Consider the following 16710-nt stretch of genomic DNA (forward strand, 5'->3'; position numbering starts at 1 on the left):
CGCAAATTTAATCGATCCAGTTTCACAACTAGATTAATTGAAATTTGCTTTAATAATTGAATTACGAGACTTTTATAATCTTGAGGATAAATTCTAGCTGAAATTCTTCATCCAGGAAGATAGAATATCTTTTTTATCCTAACAAGGAACGCTTAAGTTATATTTTTTGCAAATTAGATTTTACATTCTTTCTAGGAACCAAAATATTCTTTGAGGATGTCCACGTGCATGGCGCTCTTTCTGTGAAAGGGACAGTAAATGGTCTAAAAATTCCTGACGACTTGTTCCTCACTGACGAATTCCAGACAGTTACTGGGGAAAAGAAATTTACTGGAGTTGTTACTGCCCATAATGTCGTTGTAGAGGGTACAGTTGATGATCTTGACATTCCTAGGGACGTCGTTACTTTATCTGGCGATGAAGAAGTATCTTCGACTTTATATTTTACGGAAGGAATCAACGTTGATAACGATATAATAGTACATGGCTTAGTAGATGGAGTTGATATAGCTGAAGTCGCGAAACAAGCTTTGAAAATAAACGAAACGAGAACTTTTAAGGATGCCATTTTCTATGGCCCTGTGACAATTGCAGATAGCTTGAAAGTCGGTGGCACTGTGAATGGAATAGATCTCGATGCAATCGTGAAAGATATAATCTTCAAAGGTGATAAAGTCGCTGTAGAATCTGAAAAGCATTTCAAAAAAGTGGTCGCCGATACCGTTCATCTTGAACATATGATCAATGGTTACAATATTTCAGCAGATTTCATGAAAGCTAACGGGGAACAAAATATAACGGGTAAGTGAAGATTTCTATCTCAAATTTTTGTTTTTAACCAATTTCAAATATTTTCTCAACTTTTGTAACATAGTCCTATCGCATAATTATTTTAAATTTTGGCTATAGCGAAACATTCTATCTGGTGCTAAGTACATAAATACATTTTTGTATTCTAGAGTTGTACAAAAATTAAAGGGAGCTCATTTTGTGAACTCAAAATATGTGAAACAAATGGATGCTGCCTAATCAGAATTCCCCAGCACTTTCTCACTACTTCTGATAAATGCTTGATTAAGGAATTATTCGAATTGCAATAACACTAGTGAGGGTACACTCATTACTGTCGGATTTTGACCAGATTTTGAAAAAATGGGTTGATTTTATGCAAGACAAAAACGTTCGGTACTCGTGTTACTTCCTTTCGATGTATTACTCGGGTGTTTTCTTTTTCCGTTATTGAACATTTATAACTGAAAAGCCAGAAAAAAAACTAAAGTCATACCTGAAATGAAACGACTGGTTGCTTCTATGTACGTCATTTTCTTTGCTTATCATTGAGTTTGATTTTATAAAGTAAGCAAACTGGAAGTGACTGCTTTAATTAGTTCACTTTATTGCCATTGGTTTTCAGAATTCTAAATATCTAAGATTCTGCATATTTGGATTAGATTTCTAAGTTTCTGCTGTATTCAGTAACGATTATTCATTATTAAAATAAGTAACCATTACTGAATCTTTGAATATAAAAATTTAATGACGTTTATTTATTTTAATGGAGTGCAAGTATTACGAATAATAAATTTGATCCTCTTTGTATGTTCCCAGATTTATTGGAAATTTCAAACGATTTTTTTATCGCATGATTCTGCTTTGAATCTTTCATTTTGAAATAGAAATGGCAACGAATCAAAATGCATGTTTGAAGGAGTTGTAAAATCGCAACTCCTGACAAAGAAAAGTACCTTGGGTTTTTTCTGTTTAATATTACTACGGTATATATTGCATAGTTTATTTCTTAAAAATTATCCAAAACGGAAGTGAAAATCAGTTTGGTGAAAGAATATTGGTTATAAATTAAACGCTAAAAATGTAAATTAACATAAAACTGTATCATATTGTAGATCAATTTATATGCATATTAAATTAATATTTTGATTTATGGAAATATTGATCATTTTTAATGAAACTAATGCCGAATATTGTTTAACCTTAATCGCAAGAATATTACATAGTTATGTAAATTTTTATAAATCCATGAAATGCTATCGCTTTTGCGTATTGCTTTGCTACAAATAACAATCGAAATTACCAAATAATTTTAAATTGAGCATCTAAATTTTGCCCACTGAAGTTTCGTATTTTCACAAAATAAATTGCAACTCAGGGACTTAAACATTAAAACTAAATCCCTAAGATTTACAAAATATTAGCCTGAAAGTTCATTACAAATCTCGATAAACAGATTGAAATAACCGAATTCCACCTATTCTCTCTGCCCTTGTTGTGTAACGGTTAAATTTTTTTCTTATAAAAAAAAATTTACAGGTTTCATTGGATCGATTGAAAAGCTGTGAAATAATGCAATATAAAATCGAGTTCTTGTTTTTCCCTATAAGATTATCTTGGATTTTTGATGCCGAAGAAATTGGCTAGATATGAAGGTCATGAGAGAACGAAGATATTGACTATGGTAACAATGAAAATCTAAAATATAGAACGGCATTCTAATTTCAAAACGTCTGATTTTAGATTCTGGAAAAATTATCAGTTACTGTTTCTAATGACAAATTTCAAAATATTTCTGAAAAATGATTATATCAAGAATCTTAATCTACTTTTAAAAAAGAATATTTCTGACGGCGCATTTGAAAAATTTATTACAAATGACCAACTATGGTCAAACATACGACTCTCTACATCAAATCTAATATTGCAAAATAAGTGTGCTCATATGATAAACTTGGCATTTGTGAAAGCTGATATATGTATTCGAAAGTAGGAAAGAGTAGGAATATAAGACAGCTTTACCCTTTCTAGGGACGTGGGAAGTATGCTTACCACCAAATGTATCCATCTTTATGTGAAATTATGTAGGTTGGCATAAGTTCCGATTAAATTTTTTTTAGTAAGTCAGAAACTTAGATGCTTCAGTTCTTTATCTCAGACAAAATGATGCGTCTTGATTTGTTACTTAATTATTAATTAACCAAATTAATTAATCAAATTAAATTTATCTAATAAGCTAAATGAATCTCTTTTCTTATTTTAATTTCAAATCTAAAAATATTTTAACATGACTAGAAGAAAAAAAAGGGTAATTTAAAGGGTTAAGACATGATTTGTAAAAAGGAAAAACAAAAGTGAGAACTGTTTTTAATTTTTTATGGGCTAAATTCATCACATGACCGATCAAACGAATATGCCAGTTGTATTTCAGGATCTTGTGCACATTTTCCTGGAAGAAAAATGACGGTATCTTAGCAACTAGGAATCGATTTTATTAAAATACTGTTTAATTTAAAACTGTAGAAAAACTCGAATGATTTTTTACAATTGTTTTGCTAATGTAATGTAATTGAATCATCTTTCTTTGAATTATTCTTTTCCCTATAGAAATATCTGCAAGAATTCATCTTGATATTAAAATCCTTTTCATTATATTACAGGCACCAAAGTTTTTAGGCAACCAGTTATCTTCAAATCTCTGACTACAAGTAAGTTTCTTCTATCCAAATCGACTTCTTCAGTATCCATTCCATGTTTTTATTTTAAATAGAAAATTACGAGATGAAAAACTAGCAACTTTTAATATGCTGCTCGTGCAATTCTAAAACATAGTAGATGATGGATCTCACTAAATGCCATCATATGCATGTTTAGATTGATAACTTAAAACTGAAAAATACCTTTTTATCAAGACAATGGTGGCTGAAATTGGAAAAAGAAATTTAAATGCTCCAGAAAATGAGCCAAAAAGTTAAAATCAATCGGGGCTGTTCGGCAAATATCCGTCAAAGGTACCCAAATCGCCCGCTATGGTGTGATCTTTTTAAAGATCAAAAGTAATCATTTGAATTTAGAGAATCATTTGAATGAGAGGCTAACAATTGGAGCCGAGATCTGACTAGACCTGCCTTGGTGTGAAGCCAACTGATCTTTTAATTTCCCCTCATCCAAACATTCCTTACGTTTTTCCGATATTTTTTGCTTTTCTAATTGGTTGCGAGTTTTGTTTCTGAATTGCTTTGTCTCGATATTAATGCATTTAATTTAACAAAAGAAAATTATTTAAGAAGTCCCCCTTCAAAAAAAGTGTAGATAAATTACAGATGAGTTTCTTAAGGAGGGATAAACTATTGCATGCAAAAAACGATTAGCATTGCTGATCGGTTTTTAGTCTTCTTACTTGATATCTATTTTTGAAAGAGCTGACTGCACAAAAGAAGCACGTAGATGTATTTGCTGAATAATCTTTCACCATTCGAGTAATTTTCTATTGCCAAGGTTACGAGATTATGCTGGTTAGTTGATACATTTGAAAGATTTGGTTTTAAAATAAAAACTAAGCTACTAATGGATAAAATAACTTTTATTTCTAAATTGCTATCTCTTGATAAATATTTTTTGCAACACTCGTAATTTCTAGCAAGCCTCTACTATGCAGAAATCGAGTGCTTGTTTAATTCTATAAAAATCAGAGGTTCAAACATAGTCCAAATCATTGAAATATGATTTAGACTTAATTCTTCTACCATAATCTTTAAAATTTAATCTCCCATAACAGATATACAAAGCCAAATTTTTATCTTGCTTTAGTTATATTAATGCGAAGCCTAGTTTGAGATAGAACCTCGTAATTCTGAACCGTGTTCAAATGACATCCGAGATAGCATCCATCCCCCTTTTGCGTCGCAAAAAAAATATTTGGCCCCGATCTCAGATTTCACTTGAACCAATCCATCTACAAGATTCTTTGTGGATTGATATTTAAACTTTTGGGTACATTTGTTGTATCAAAACGTTCCGTATTTGCTTGGATTTGTTTCCTTTTTTGTAATTCTAATTAGCTTAAGTCGTCTCAATATCATGTAGCAGTATATATTCTGAATAATAAGAAATAAATGAATTCTTGAGTAAAAGCAGTCTTCACATGTTCAAAAAATTAAATGTGCTTTAAATACAAAAGTCGTTTCAAATATATATGTAGTCAAAGGGTTAATTTCATGCCCAAGACTGGGATCTTACCACTCGATTCTCGTAATCCGAAAATGTGAACTTCTAGCCATTTTGTTCATTTTTATTAATTTAAAAGGCAATTTAAGACATTACTTTTTTTGAATAAACGTGCTTTCATGTATTGTGCAATACGAATTTTTAAAAAATTAATATAAAAATTTGCCTTTCAGGCGACGGAATGCTTGGAAAATTCAACGTTACCAAATTTATGGAGCATCGTATTTATCTCCAAATCGAAGACGACCCTGTTGATGTAGAATTTTCAGATGACGTCATTGTTGAAGGCAATCTGCAAGTCCACGGTACAGTTGGAGGTTTAAATATACCACAAGATGTGGTACTGAAGAACTCCACTACTTCTATCTCAAATAAAATCTTTACTAACAAAGTAACGGTTGACAATCTCATCGTCAGGAACAATGCGGACATTTCTGGAACATTCGGCGGTATTGACTTGGTTGAGTTTTATAATAACAGAGTAACTTTGTCTGGAGAGGATGTTATAGAAGGTGATGTGTGGTTGGGAAACACCACTATTCAAACAGTTGAACTTTCTGGTTTGGTGAATGAAATTGATATTGAAAAATTTGCAAGTAACGTTATGTCAAAGACAAAACCGCAGGAAATTCTTGCAGAGAAGATTTTCACAGGTAAATATTTAGATATATTAATTTTTGAGTTATTATTCCTTTTCATAAGAATATGATAATTCTTTTTCATAGCGTGAAACGTTTTCTAGGCTTTTAGTTGACTTATTTCAAATTTGCAAAGATAAATTTCGGTTATCGTTATTTCATTCGATTCTTGTTGTGCTTGAATTCATATCCTCTATGCAGTTCTATATCTTAATGATAATTTAATCTATATACAGCACACTCCGAATATCTGTCTCGCGATTTTCCGGCTTCCGCATTATCCGACCTAGTTTCATTGTAATTAAATGAGGAAGGCAAAGTGTTGCATTGGCAACATTGCCAAGGGATTGGAAACGGGCGTCTTCTAGGATCCTCCTGATTGTCGTGAGTAGAATACAAGTTGTGACATAAAAAGGGCAACTCTTTGTTTCGTTTATGTGTAACGAATTTCATTTGCTGCCGCTGTTCCCGATTGCAACTGCACAGTACGTACAGTATTCATAAGTTCTTTGTATATTCCTAATGTATTTAAGTGTACCATAGTGAAGATTTCAAAATGGGTCATAACAGAAAAATTGTAGTGACTAGAGCAGAAATTACACGCTATATAGCGGCTAGACTAATGCAATAGCAAAAGCAGGCAACTGCTTCTGATTCATTATAATATTGAGTGTTGGTATAAAAACGCCGTCTTCTGGTGTTAGTGGGCAAAGAAATGAGTTCTATGAACTCCGACCTATCCGTCTTTTTTGTTACCTACCCTTCCGCTACACTAATATTTTTGCCTTTTAAGTTTAACTGAAGAAACGCGATTTTACACTTACAAAAAAAATTTTGTTATAATTTTGGAAGGTTTTTTCTATTTGCCCTCATGCTGACAATGCCATAACGCCATCTTGGACCCGGTTTCACCATGGTAAAACAGAGTACAAGTTCAAAAATATAAATGATAAACAGTAAAATGTTAATATAGCAGATTGATTCGAATAGCATGTTAAAAAACCTTGAATGCACTTAGTTTTTATTTAAATGACCAGATCATATGCAAGTATGACAAATATTCGTATGTAATCGGTATGTAATTCATATCGAAATGTTTCCTCCGTAAAAATACGATATTACAAGAACTATCGAGCAGTGCTCAGTCTTCCAGATATTAACTTATTAGAACTCTTATTTCTCAGATTTTTTATTAAAATTTTACATTTCAAATAAGTTTGAGCTTTGACATTTCATATTTAATCTCATTTTTTTAATGCTTTGAAACAATTAAACGAAAAATGTGGCGGTTGTTTGTTATCAGCTAAACTTAAAGAATATGGAAATTTACTGTAACAACTCGCCAAATATTTTTTTCAGGAGAGGTCATTGTTCATGGACCGATAACCACGAAAGAAGGTATTAATGGAGTCAATTTGGCAGACATGAATAACAGAGCTTTTAAGCTTCGTGGTGACAATTACGTTACGAAAGCCCTTGAATTCGAAGACGTGACGGTGCAAAACATACACGTAGCTGGCTTAATTAATGGCTTGAACTTGACTTATATAGCTGAGGACAGCCTGAAGAAAACTGGCCCTCAGGTTGTAACTGGCAAGACTACTTTTGAAGCTGGCTTTCAAGTGGATGGTGACATTGATGCCGATACTGTAAATGATTTGAACATACCACGCGATATTCTGCTGAAATCCATTCCTCAAGCTATTACAGGTAAGTAGAAATGGTCAATTCTTTGCCTTCTAATATTTAACGGCGAGTGATCATATTTATTATGGCTGAAATAATAAGGCTTTGTTTAAGAAATTTGCTGAAAATTCAAGCAGAAAATTGGTAATCCTCATCATAAAGATAACGAATTTTTTTTATTGCGTATATATAGAATAAAGTATAGTAATCGTCAAAATATTCGAACTATATTTTGAAGAATCTCCGTCTTTTTAGACCTCCCTAAATTCGAAAAACAATTTTTGAAAAATATACTTGTCTGTGACAAAGAACCCAAAACGCTTTGAGCTAGATAGATGAAATTTGGTATACAGTCTTCACACCAAATTTGTAGATTTCTGTCAAGTTAGATTAAAATTTATTCAGTGTAATTAATCTCTCCGATTTCTCGAATATAAGTTGATATGTTAATAACAAAACGAAGAGAGCTAGATAGACAAACTTTGGTGCACATATTTAAGATCTATAGTGTAGACCCGTTATATTTTGTGCGAAAACCAATAAAGAGTTGACCGTCTGTCTGTACTTTCAGAAAAATGCAAGCGTGATCGATCAAACGCAAATGACTTAAATATATCAAATTAAATATGGAATTTTATTACAAATGCATTTTGTGTTATAATTGTTTCAATCAGCGAGGAAAATGTGTCTGAAACAAATTCGAATTTTGGATATTGACCCATACCAGGGAATATTCGCCAAAATACTCGCCAAGGATTTCCTGATAAATTCAGTTAAAATGCTAAATTCGCGCCGAAAGTTATTTCCTATTTAGTGTACGTCAATGCCATGCAAGACGCTCTCTGGCATGATAAGTTTATTAGAGTATGCTAGAAAGTTTTGGGTGACTCTCACTGGTTTATTAAACATTCAAATATCTATTTAGATCTGAATTACTAATTCAAATATTATTTAGTAGTAGTCTATACGATTTGGTTTAATTAGCTTGCTTCTAAACGAATTTCATCTTGTCTTATTTACAGGTAAATTTACAATTCAAACTCTGAATGTTGCCGGTGATGTGGTTATTGATGGGTTGGTGAATGGTTTGGATCTGTCGGAAATAGCCCAGAATATTGCACAAACAGGGCAGGACACTGTTATAGATTCCAATGTGACATTCGCCGAACCTATTCATGTATATGAGGATGTGAATGTAACCGGTGTTGTCAACGGAATAGACTTGAATCGAATATCGGAAACTATTCTTCTGAAGGAAGGCGATCAAATTATCACCGGTAGTAAAGTCCTTAAAGGTAATGTCACAATCCGAGGCAATTTTGAAGTTGATTATGTGAATGATCACCACTGGAAAAGGTTTTTGGATGACATAGTTCGTATAGATATACCACAGGTAGGCATGTTTATAATAGTTTCTTATACCTTTGCTGTTTTTTACTTTTTAGTATGAATCGTCTATTTTGAGAATGTAATTTCGTTTTGATTCGGGAAGTTCATCAAAAAACCGAAATTTTTATGGATTTCAATTTTTAATTAATTAACTTTTTATCATTTTAAACTAAACTGGCATGGGCACATCAAGAAAGTGACTAAGCTAGATTTTCTGAAGCTTTTCTGTTTTAACTGTAGCCCTAGTAACAATCTCTTTATCACAAGATTCTCAAACTTCACTAAATAAAAGTGACATATTTTGAGTATGCAGTGGTACGCTTCAAATAGTTACGAACTTGAATACTAGGCCGTCATAAAATAATCCACCCAAATTTGTAATGCGAAGATGAGTTAAAAATATCCTCGCCACTTTGGTCTACTTTATTATCGGATGTGCAAATCTCAACTTGTATTTTGGTGTAAAAACAATCCGGACATTTGACTATGTGGCTATATTATTGATTTAACGTTATTAAAAACATCAGCATCTCTTGTGTTTGCATTATATGTTGGAAACTAGGTGACCAGGCAAATGTTGTTCTGCCATATAAATTATTTCTAGTGAATATTTTGGTTGTTAATTAAAAAATAACGAATGTATTGCAAGTGTATGGGGATGGGATCTGACAGAAAGAGGAATGGAGCGCTGTAGACGATGATCGCCGATAAAAAAAAGAAAACGCCAATCATTCATCTCTTATTACAATGTATTTCATTAACATAACGAATATATACATTGTTTGATCTCTTAAAAGTTAAACGTAAAGTGAAAAAAGCAGTATAATTTTTATCCCAAAGTATAAAAATGAAATAAAGCAAATCAATATTCATTTCGAAGAGCAATTGAGTGTACGATATTTTTTTGTCAGTCCGTCTTTAGCCAACACAAATAAGCTCGATGGTTTGACCACGCGAGAACATGCCACGTATAATTGTCCGTGTGAAAAACAGTGTGCCCAAATCTAAGCCGCAAACAGACATCGTTAGGCCTTACGACTTATTGATTGTCATTGCGAATGCCAATCTAATAGGAAATTGAAAGCATTTGAATTCAATTGGCAAGTCTGCGAGAGTGATTGGAATTCGTGGCAGCAAAACATTTTCGGCTAGGAATTTGCCATTCCAAATGGTGGCTTCGATAACATTTTTCATCAATTTTTTTAATGACCAATCGCGTGCCATTGCACAGCCGTGGTGGGTTCAAATTCCGAAGTAAAATAACCGGAGATCCAACTTCTGTCGTAGAAGGTGTGATATGCTTGGCAAATCCAGTGAGTTCAAAAACTCTGTTGGATAATTTACAGCTGCGTTAGCATCACAAACTGTATCGATCGATTTGTATGATACCAAGTCGCCTGGCAGTGACTGCTGTATCTTGAAGTTTAAATAGTCGACGTCCATATTTTTTGCTGCCAAAATGACTTTCTGTCGGCCACGCATGATTTATGTATTGTGTGCGTACATCGGGAAATATGCGGTCAATGAGAGTATTTTGCGAATCAACGATTATTAGTGGGCAATTTTATGCATCCAGTATTTTCATAGACAGCAACTTTTCCATCGCCGATATCTAACAATTGGTCCGAGAATGTGTCAGCAGATGGATCTTGTAGCATTTGGATGTGCATGTTTATTTTTAGCTGGACTTTTTCTACTTTCGCCACAGTGGCGAAGATTGATCTCATCAGCGTACGCTGAACGTTGATAGGGACACCCTAATTACCTAGCGTTATGAAATATACTTTACGACCTATTCTCATACCTACCAAATACACATAAAAAAAAATTCATAAAAATCGGTCGAGCCGTTTCGGAGTAGTACGAACACAAACACCGTGACATGAGATTTTTATATATTAGATAAATTCTATATTTAAAATCATACGCATAAAATGTATATATATAACCAATTAAAATGTTTTTAATCAAGAATTTTATGTTACATTTTAGCCACGAGACTATAAGAATTGTTTAATGAAAAGACAGCATTCGGCAATTTACCAGTCATTGGAATCTCTTTTGAAACTTTGTTAATTAACTAACCGCAGCATTGAATTTAGTTATAAAAATACTCAATGAAGCAGTTTGAAATGCAAGTATGGCGGTTGGTTTTTGAAGTTGCCATTCGACAATAAGTAATAACTGCATTACTGTACCTTACTGCTATTTCTATAGCTTTTCGTAATTTTAGGTATTTAAATTGACCGATTTATCGGTGTTTCATAGCTTACGGCCTCGCAAGTTCCATCTTTATCCATGAAATAAAAATTAGTTGTGGGATCGCAAACTTCATATTTACACTTTTTTATGCTGGATTGTAGCAAAAGTCAACGAGTTTAAGTCTGCAGTTTTTATTTATATTTATGCTGATAATTTCATTCTACAAGCCAGTTATCGATAATATTTTCTTCCAAAGTTTTGTATTGCGGTTTTTGGTGGTGGTTCACTTTGTTTCGATCAGATTTCAATGCGCTTAGATTTGATTGTTCATGAGCATTATGTATACAGAAGATCCCACAGTAAAAATTATGGCAATATGGGGAACAAAACAATACCAAGAAATATTAAATCAGAACCTATATATTACTAATGCGATAACAGCTCTTCTAAATGTGCACATCTTCTAGTATATTAATAAAACTATTCTTAAAATTGTATACATCTACATTCTACTACCCGATCTTAGTTTATTTTCTAAACTGACGGATCTATTTTTGAAAATTTCAATCTACACAAAGCCTAAAATACAATCGGAAATCTAAAGAGATCTCGATTTTCATGTCTTAATCTTAAAATTTTTTTAAATCTCGAAAAAAATCTAAAGCGGATCGTTGGATGGTGAGCTAATAAAGTTGGTAGGTATCTTATGAGCACCAACTAAAAAAGTTTTTCAATAGATACTTGATATAGATTTCTTGATATAAAAATTTTATTTCCATTTTGGGACATATATTTAAAATCATCTTTACGCTATTCTTAATATTAAAATTGCATTTCAATAATATCAATTTTATAGATATTCTCAGTTTTAGTTTCAAAATATGCTTTAAAACAATACTTTTCATTGTATGCTCTATGCAATAATATATTGTGTGCTACCATCCGTGTATGTTATATTACGAATTAAAATTCTAATCTTCATAAATTGCTAATAATGCCTCGAATTTGCAGTCACTGTGAACTAAAAAATATCAAACGGACGAAAATTGTATTCTTCCGTACTCTTTGCCATGGGAAAATATGTGAAAAGGAATCATTGTACTATGAATGTATTATGATCCGAAAATCTTAAGCAACGAAATATTTCGTGTAGGTTATTCGAGCACCTAAAACTTTCACCATGGATACAGAGATCAACACGGTCGTTGCAGAAAAAGCAAATGCTGCTCTGATAAACGGCAGAAGTTTAGAAGAATTTTTAAATGATGCAGTATTCATAGATGTTCCAGCTCGTATTACAGGTATGCAATAGTTTTTTCATATATATTTAATCGCAATTACTGTATATTAAAACGCTAGCAATTAAATTTCTTTAACACTTTAATGGCCGCTAACACGTGTGATAGCCGGAACAACGGTTAGTGTTCTCTCACAACAACATGTGTGCGTTTTATGCGAATGTTCGCGAAATAATTCAACATGCGCGAATTTAAAATATTTTAATCAACTCTTGCTGACTCATGTTCGCGTTTGATTGCGTAAATGTATGGCCATTAAAATTTTTATTTCCCCCTTGAGGTTTTAACTAATATGCCAACTCAAATAATCAATGCGGTGATTTGTTCCATTTCAGTGAATCGATTGCTTTATAAGTCATTGGTAGAGCAAACTAAAGCTGATTTAATCCAGTTTCGGGTTCGTATCTCTTGGTTTGAATTTTTATCACTTTTTATATTATGTTAGTCTTGTATTCGTTTATGTAATTTCTATTCTAAATTAGATAGTTCTTTCTCCCTTTTGTTCAACAAATTTTAAAATCTTACGCGGTATCCAATTTTCTTTTTCTAATCCTCGTTGTATACAACGATTACAAACTTGTAAAAGACTCTTCCGTATTTTTTCTCTTTAAATAATGCTCCTAAAAATAATAGGTTGTCTTATACCGGATTCAATTGTGTGAAACTGCTAGTTTTCATACAGGGAAAAATCTGCAAATAAAGAAGCGAATATTTTCCTTCGGCTCGCCAAGACTTAAGAACTGTCCCAGAATTGTTGTGGCACCAGTCTGGAAGGTGATTTTCTTTATATAATTGTCTATTTGTACGAGTTGCCCTGTACAAAAAAAAAAAAAACTGTTACCCCTTCGTATGGGCCATGAGGTTGTCAATTTTATTTCACTCGCTGCACTAGTAGATTGATGGCGAGTAGCGTGATGTCCTTGCGTAAAATTTCATTGAGGTATTTGTGTCCCTGCTCATCACTGAGAAGAAAAAATTCGGGTGATTGTTTTCCCTGCCTTATTTATGAACCCAAATCTTAATATCGGTGGATCGAGTTGATATGGGTATCCATTTACCATTCAGGAAATCACTTGCCTTGTGTGCAGCCAACCACCCAGCCACCACTGAACGAAGCAGTATTGACAAGATTTGCTATAGTCCAGCGTTTCTCAACCTTTCAGTATTCGCGGCCCAGTTTTCAATCATATTTTTCATCGCGGCCCCCGCTTACTATAAAATGTATACAACAATGCATATTGAGTATTTTGGATTCTGTTTTTAAATTATTTTTAACTAACTGCCAAAACAAGAGTAAAAGCGAGCCAACGTTGGCGAGAAACCACATGTGACATTTTGCCAAGCGGATAGTGAACAGATGAAGCGAATGAAAGCGGGGGAAATTTAAATATTATATTTGAAATGAAAGCCAAACAGGGAGATAATGTTAAAAGAATATGAAAGTAGAAAAATTCGATAATGAAAGCTAACCTAGACGGGGTGAGCTAAATTTAGAAACTGGGAATACATTTTTCGAATAATAAAAGAAATAAAACCGAAGCACGACTAAACAAACAAAAAAAGTTATGTTTGTGGGAGGGAATCCACACGACCGATGGCTTCTCGAGCAGACGCAGAGCAAATGTTTTCTCATAGAAAGAAGAAAAATGTTCGACAACGCAAGTTTCAATTCCTGCCAGTCTCATTCGAGTCGATCCTTCTATCGCTATTGAATCTATCGTGAATGTGTATGTTATATATGTTTTCGTGTTAATTGCATTATTAAATATTCACGGCAGTAGGTTTATGCAGACTCGTGGATCAATTTTTAAGCGGATGTAAGCGCGAATTAGACGATAGTCACGCACCAACAAATACACAAACGAGCGTGGTTCCGAAAATAAAACCAAGAAAATATTCTCAAGAATACTTAAATTTTGGGTTTATCAGTACTGAAGTAAATGAAGAAGAAAGGCCCATGTATATAATTTGCTCAAATTTTGGCCGCAGATAGCATGAAACCTAATAAACTTAAACGACGACATTTGGAAACTCTTCATATTGAGTACAACAAACCAGATAATTCTTCTAATTAAAATTAAAATCATTTAAAAAGCAAAAATTACTTTTTAAAGAAACATTGTGAATAAAGAGCTTTAATTGCATTTTACAAAGTTTCATATAAAATAGCCAGATGTAAAAACCCTCACACCATTGGTGAAGAGCTTATTTTGCCAGCAGCAATTGAGATTGCAGAAACTATATTTGTAGATATTTTTTCAAAACAATTGCAGTCCATACCTCTTTCAAATGATACTGTTGCTCGTCGAATTGGTGATATAGCTGAAAATGTACAGTATCGGCTTTTCTCGAAGTTGCGTGACAAATTGTTTTCATTTTAGCTTGATGAAGTAATAAATAATAATAAAGATGCTCATTTAATTGCCTAGGTTCTATTTAGTAGAACTACTTTTCTGCAAACCAATAGAACTCAAAACAGTGCTCGCATTATTTGCTATTTTAAATGATTTTATGAATGAGGCAAACATAGAATGGAAAAATTGCGTCGGAATATGCACCGATAGTGCCCGTTCAATGTCCGGAAGATTCCAAGGTATACAAGCACTTGTAAAACAAAAATCATCTCAGTGAGTCTGGATACATTGCATGATCCACAGAGAAGCTTTGGGTTCGAAAGAAATTAATCCTTGTCTAAATATTGTGTTAACTACGGTTGTAACCGTAGTAAATTATATAATTATTTAAACTTAAATTATATAATTATATAGTAAGTAATATAATATATATAATTATTATATATAAGAAGAATTCGCCATTAGAAGAAAACAGACCGGAGGCCGAGAATTTTCGCGATGGTTTATTTGTGATGAAATTGAGGTACTTGGTCGACATATTCGAGAAATTAAATGAATCTTCAACTGCAAAAAGCAAATACACATATAATGGATACGAGTGAAAAAGTTAATGCTTTTTGTAGAACATTGAAATTGTGGAGCAGAAATTTAAAGCAAAAAACATAACAATGTTTGCAAATGTGGATGCTTGTACTAAAACTTGTAAGGCTGAAGAAGAACATGTAAAAGTTGTTTTGTAACCATTGAAAATCATTTAGCCATGCTGTCAAAGAATTTTAAGAAGTATTTTCATGCTGACGACAAACTGATAGCAAGTTACGAGTGGATTAGGGATCCATTTCATAAGACTTCCGAAGGAATTGATGAAGAAGAAAAATTCATAGAATTCACGACAAGTGGCGAAACTAAAAGACAATTTAGTAATAAATCAATATTTGAATTTTGGGCAGGTGTAAGGATGATTTTTCTGCACTAAAAACAAGGGCATTTCACATTCTATTACCATTCAACATCCTACATTTGTGAAACTGGATTTTCTGCTGTGGCTTCTTTGAAAACAAAATATAGAAGCAGAAATGAGAGTGGCTATTTCTAATACTAAGCCTTCCTCCGAAAAATTTTGCTCGGAATGACAGGCCCAAGGAAGTCACTAATAATTATTAAATTTGTTTTTAATTTAGTATGCTTTAATTAAGTAAATTTTGATTTAGTAAGTTGTTTTACTTTAATAAATTATTAAATATGTCGAAATGTATTTTGTTTTATGTGTTTGCTTTCCTTTCAGTCAGTTGATCAATTTTTTTAAATAATATTTTATCTTGGATATTCTCGCGACCTCCCTCTAGTGTGCTCGCGCTCCACAGGTTGAGAATCGCTGCTATAGTCGAATGCCATCTTAAACATTTATTACAAATGCCTAGAAGATTGGATGCGATTCCATTAGATCTCTAACATTCCAATATTTCTGAACTTTACAATTTAAAAACAAATACAATTGCATTTTAAAATTAATTACTAAGTGCAGAGCTCGAGTCAAGATGAGTAGCATCAAACACTTGATGTTGTCCGCACAGAGGACATAAGGGACAGTCAAAGCCCAAACCAATACAAATATGCGGGCAAACTGTCATGACCTATAGTAAGGCAGAAAAGTGCCACAGCTGCACTTTTAGGAAAATCTGAAATCAACTGTGCATCCTCAAGCAGTGAGGCCCATGACTTAACGGCAGAGTTCTTTTCATGCGAGAGGCCACCAGTAATCCACTGAAGCAGTCTCAAAGCTTTAAACATCTTCTTTACACAATACTTTACACAAGCTTTACACAGCACAAAAATTCTCAGTAAAATTTCAGACATAAGGAAGGAGGCACAGCCGTAGCAGATTTAGCGTTAACCAGCGTGCACCAAGTAGAGGCCTGCTACATTACACTCCTGCCTTAAACATAACTCATCCATAACATGGCCCGATTCACCAAACTGACATCCTCTTCAAGGCGGTTGGCCTCCAGCCACAAAGTGGTTAATCTGACTTCATTCCTCATCTTCTCGTACACCTATCATCCTATTAAACGAAGTGCAGGCCATCACTTTAAGAATCTCCTTCAAATCACTCGCCTATAGGAAAAA

General features: G+C 33.2%; 1 protein-coding gene across 1 annotated transcript in view; it reads left to right on the top strand.

Moving 5' to 3' along the window:
• Positions 1-16710, top strand: part of LOC129972791 (uncharacterized) — a 61686-nt gene that overhangs the window by 25667 nt on the left and 19309 nt on the right. Inside the window, exons 14-19 of the mRNA XM_056087058.1 lie at positions 196-801; positions 3450-3497; positions 5190-5669; positions 7014-7364; positions 8363-8733; positions 12085-12232. Of these exons, the coding sequence (XP_055943033.1) occupies positions 196-801; positions 3450-3497; positions 5190-5669; positions 7014-7364; positions 8363-8733; positions 12085-12232 (2004 nt within the window). The remainder of the gene's footprint in view (positions 1-195; positions 802-3449; positions 3498-5189; positions 5670-7013; positions 7365-8362; positions 8734-12084; positions 12233-16710) is intronic.

The sequence above is a fragment of the Argiope bruennichi genome, chromosome 6, assembly GCF_947563725.1.
Source record: "Argiope bruennichi chromosome 6, qqArgBrue1.1, whole genome shotgun sequence".
Taxonomy (NCBI): Eukaryota; Metazoa; Arthropoda; class Arachnida; order Araneae; family Araneidae; genus Argiope; species Argiope bruennichi.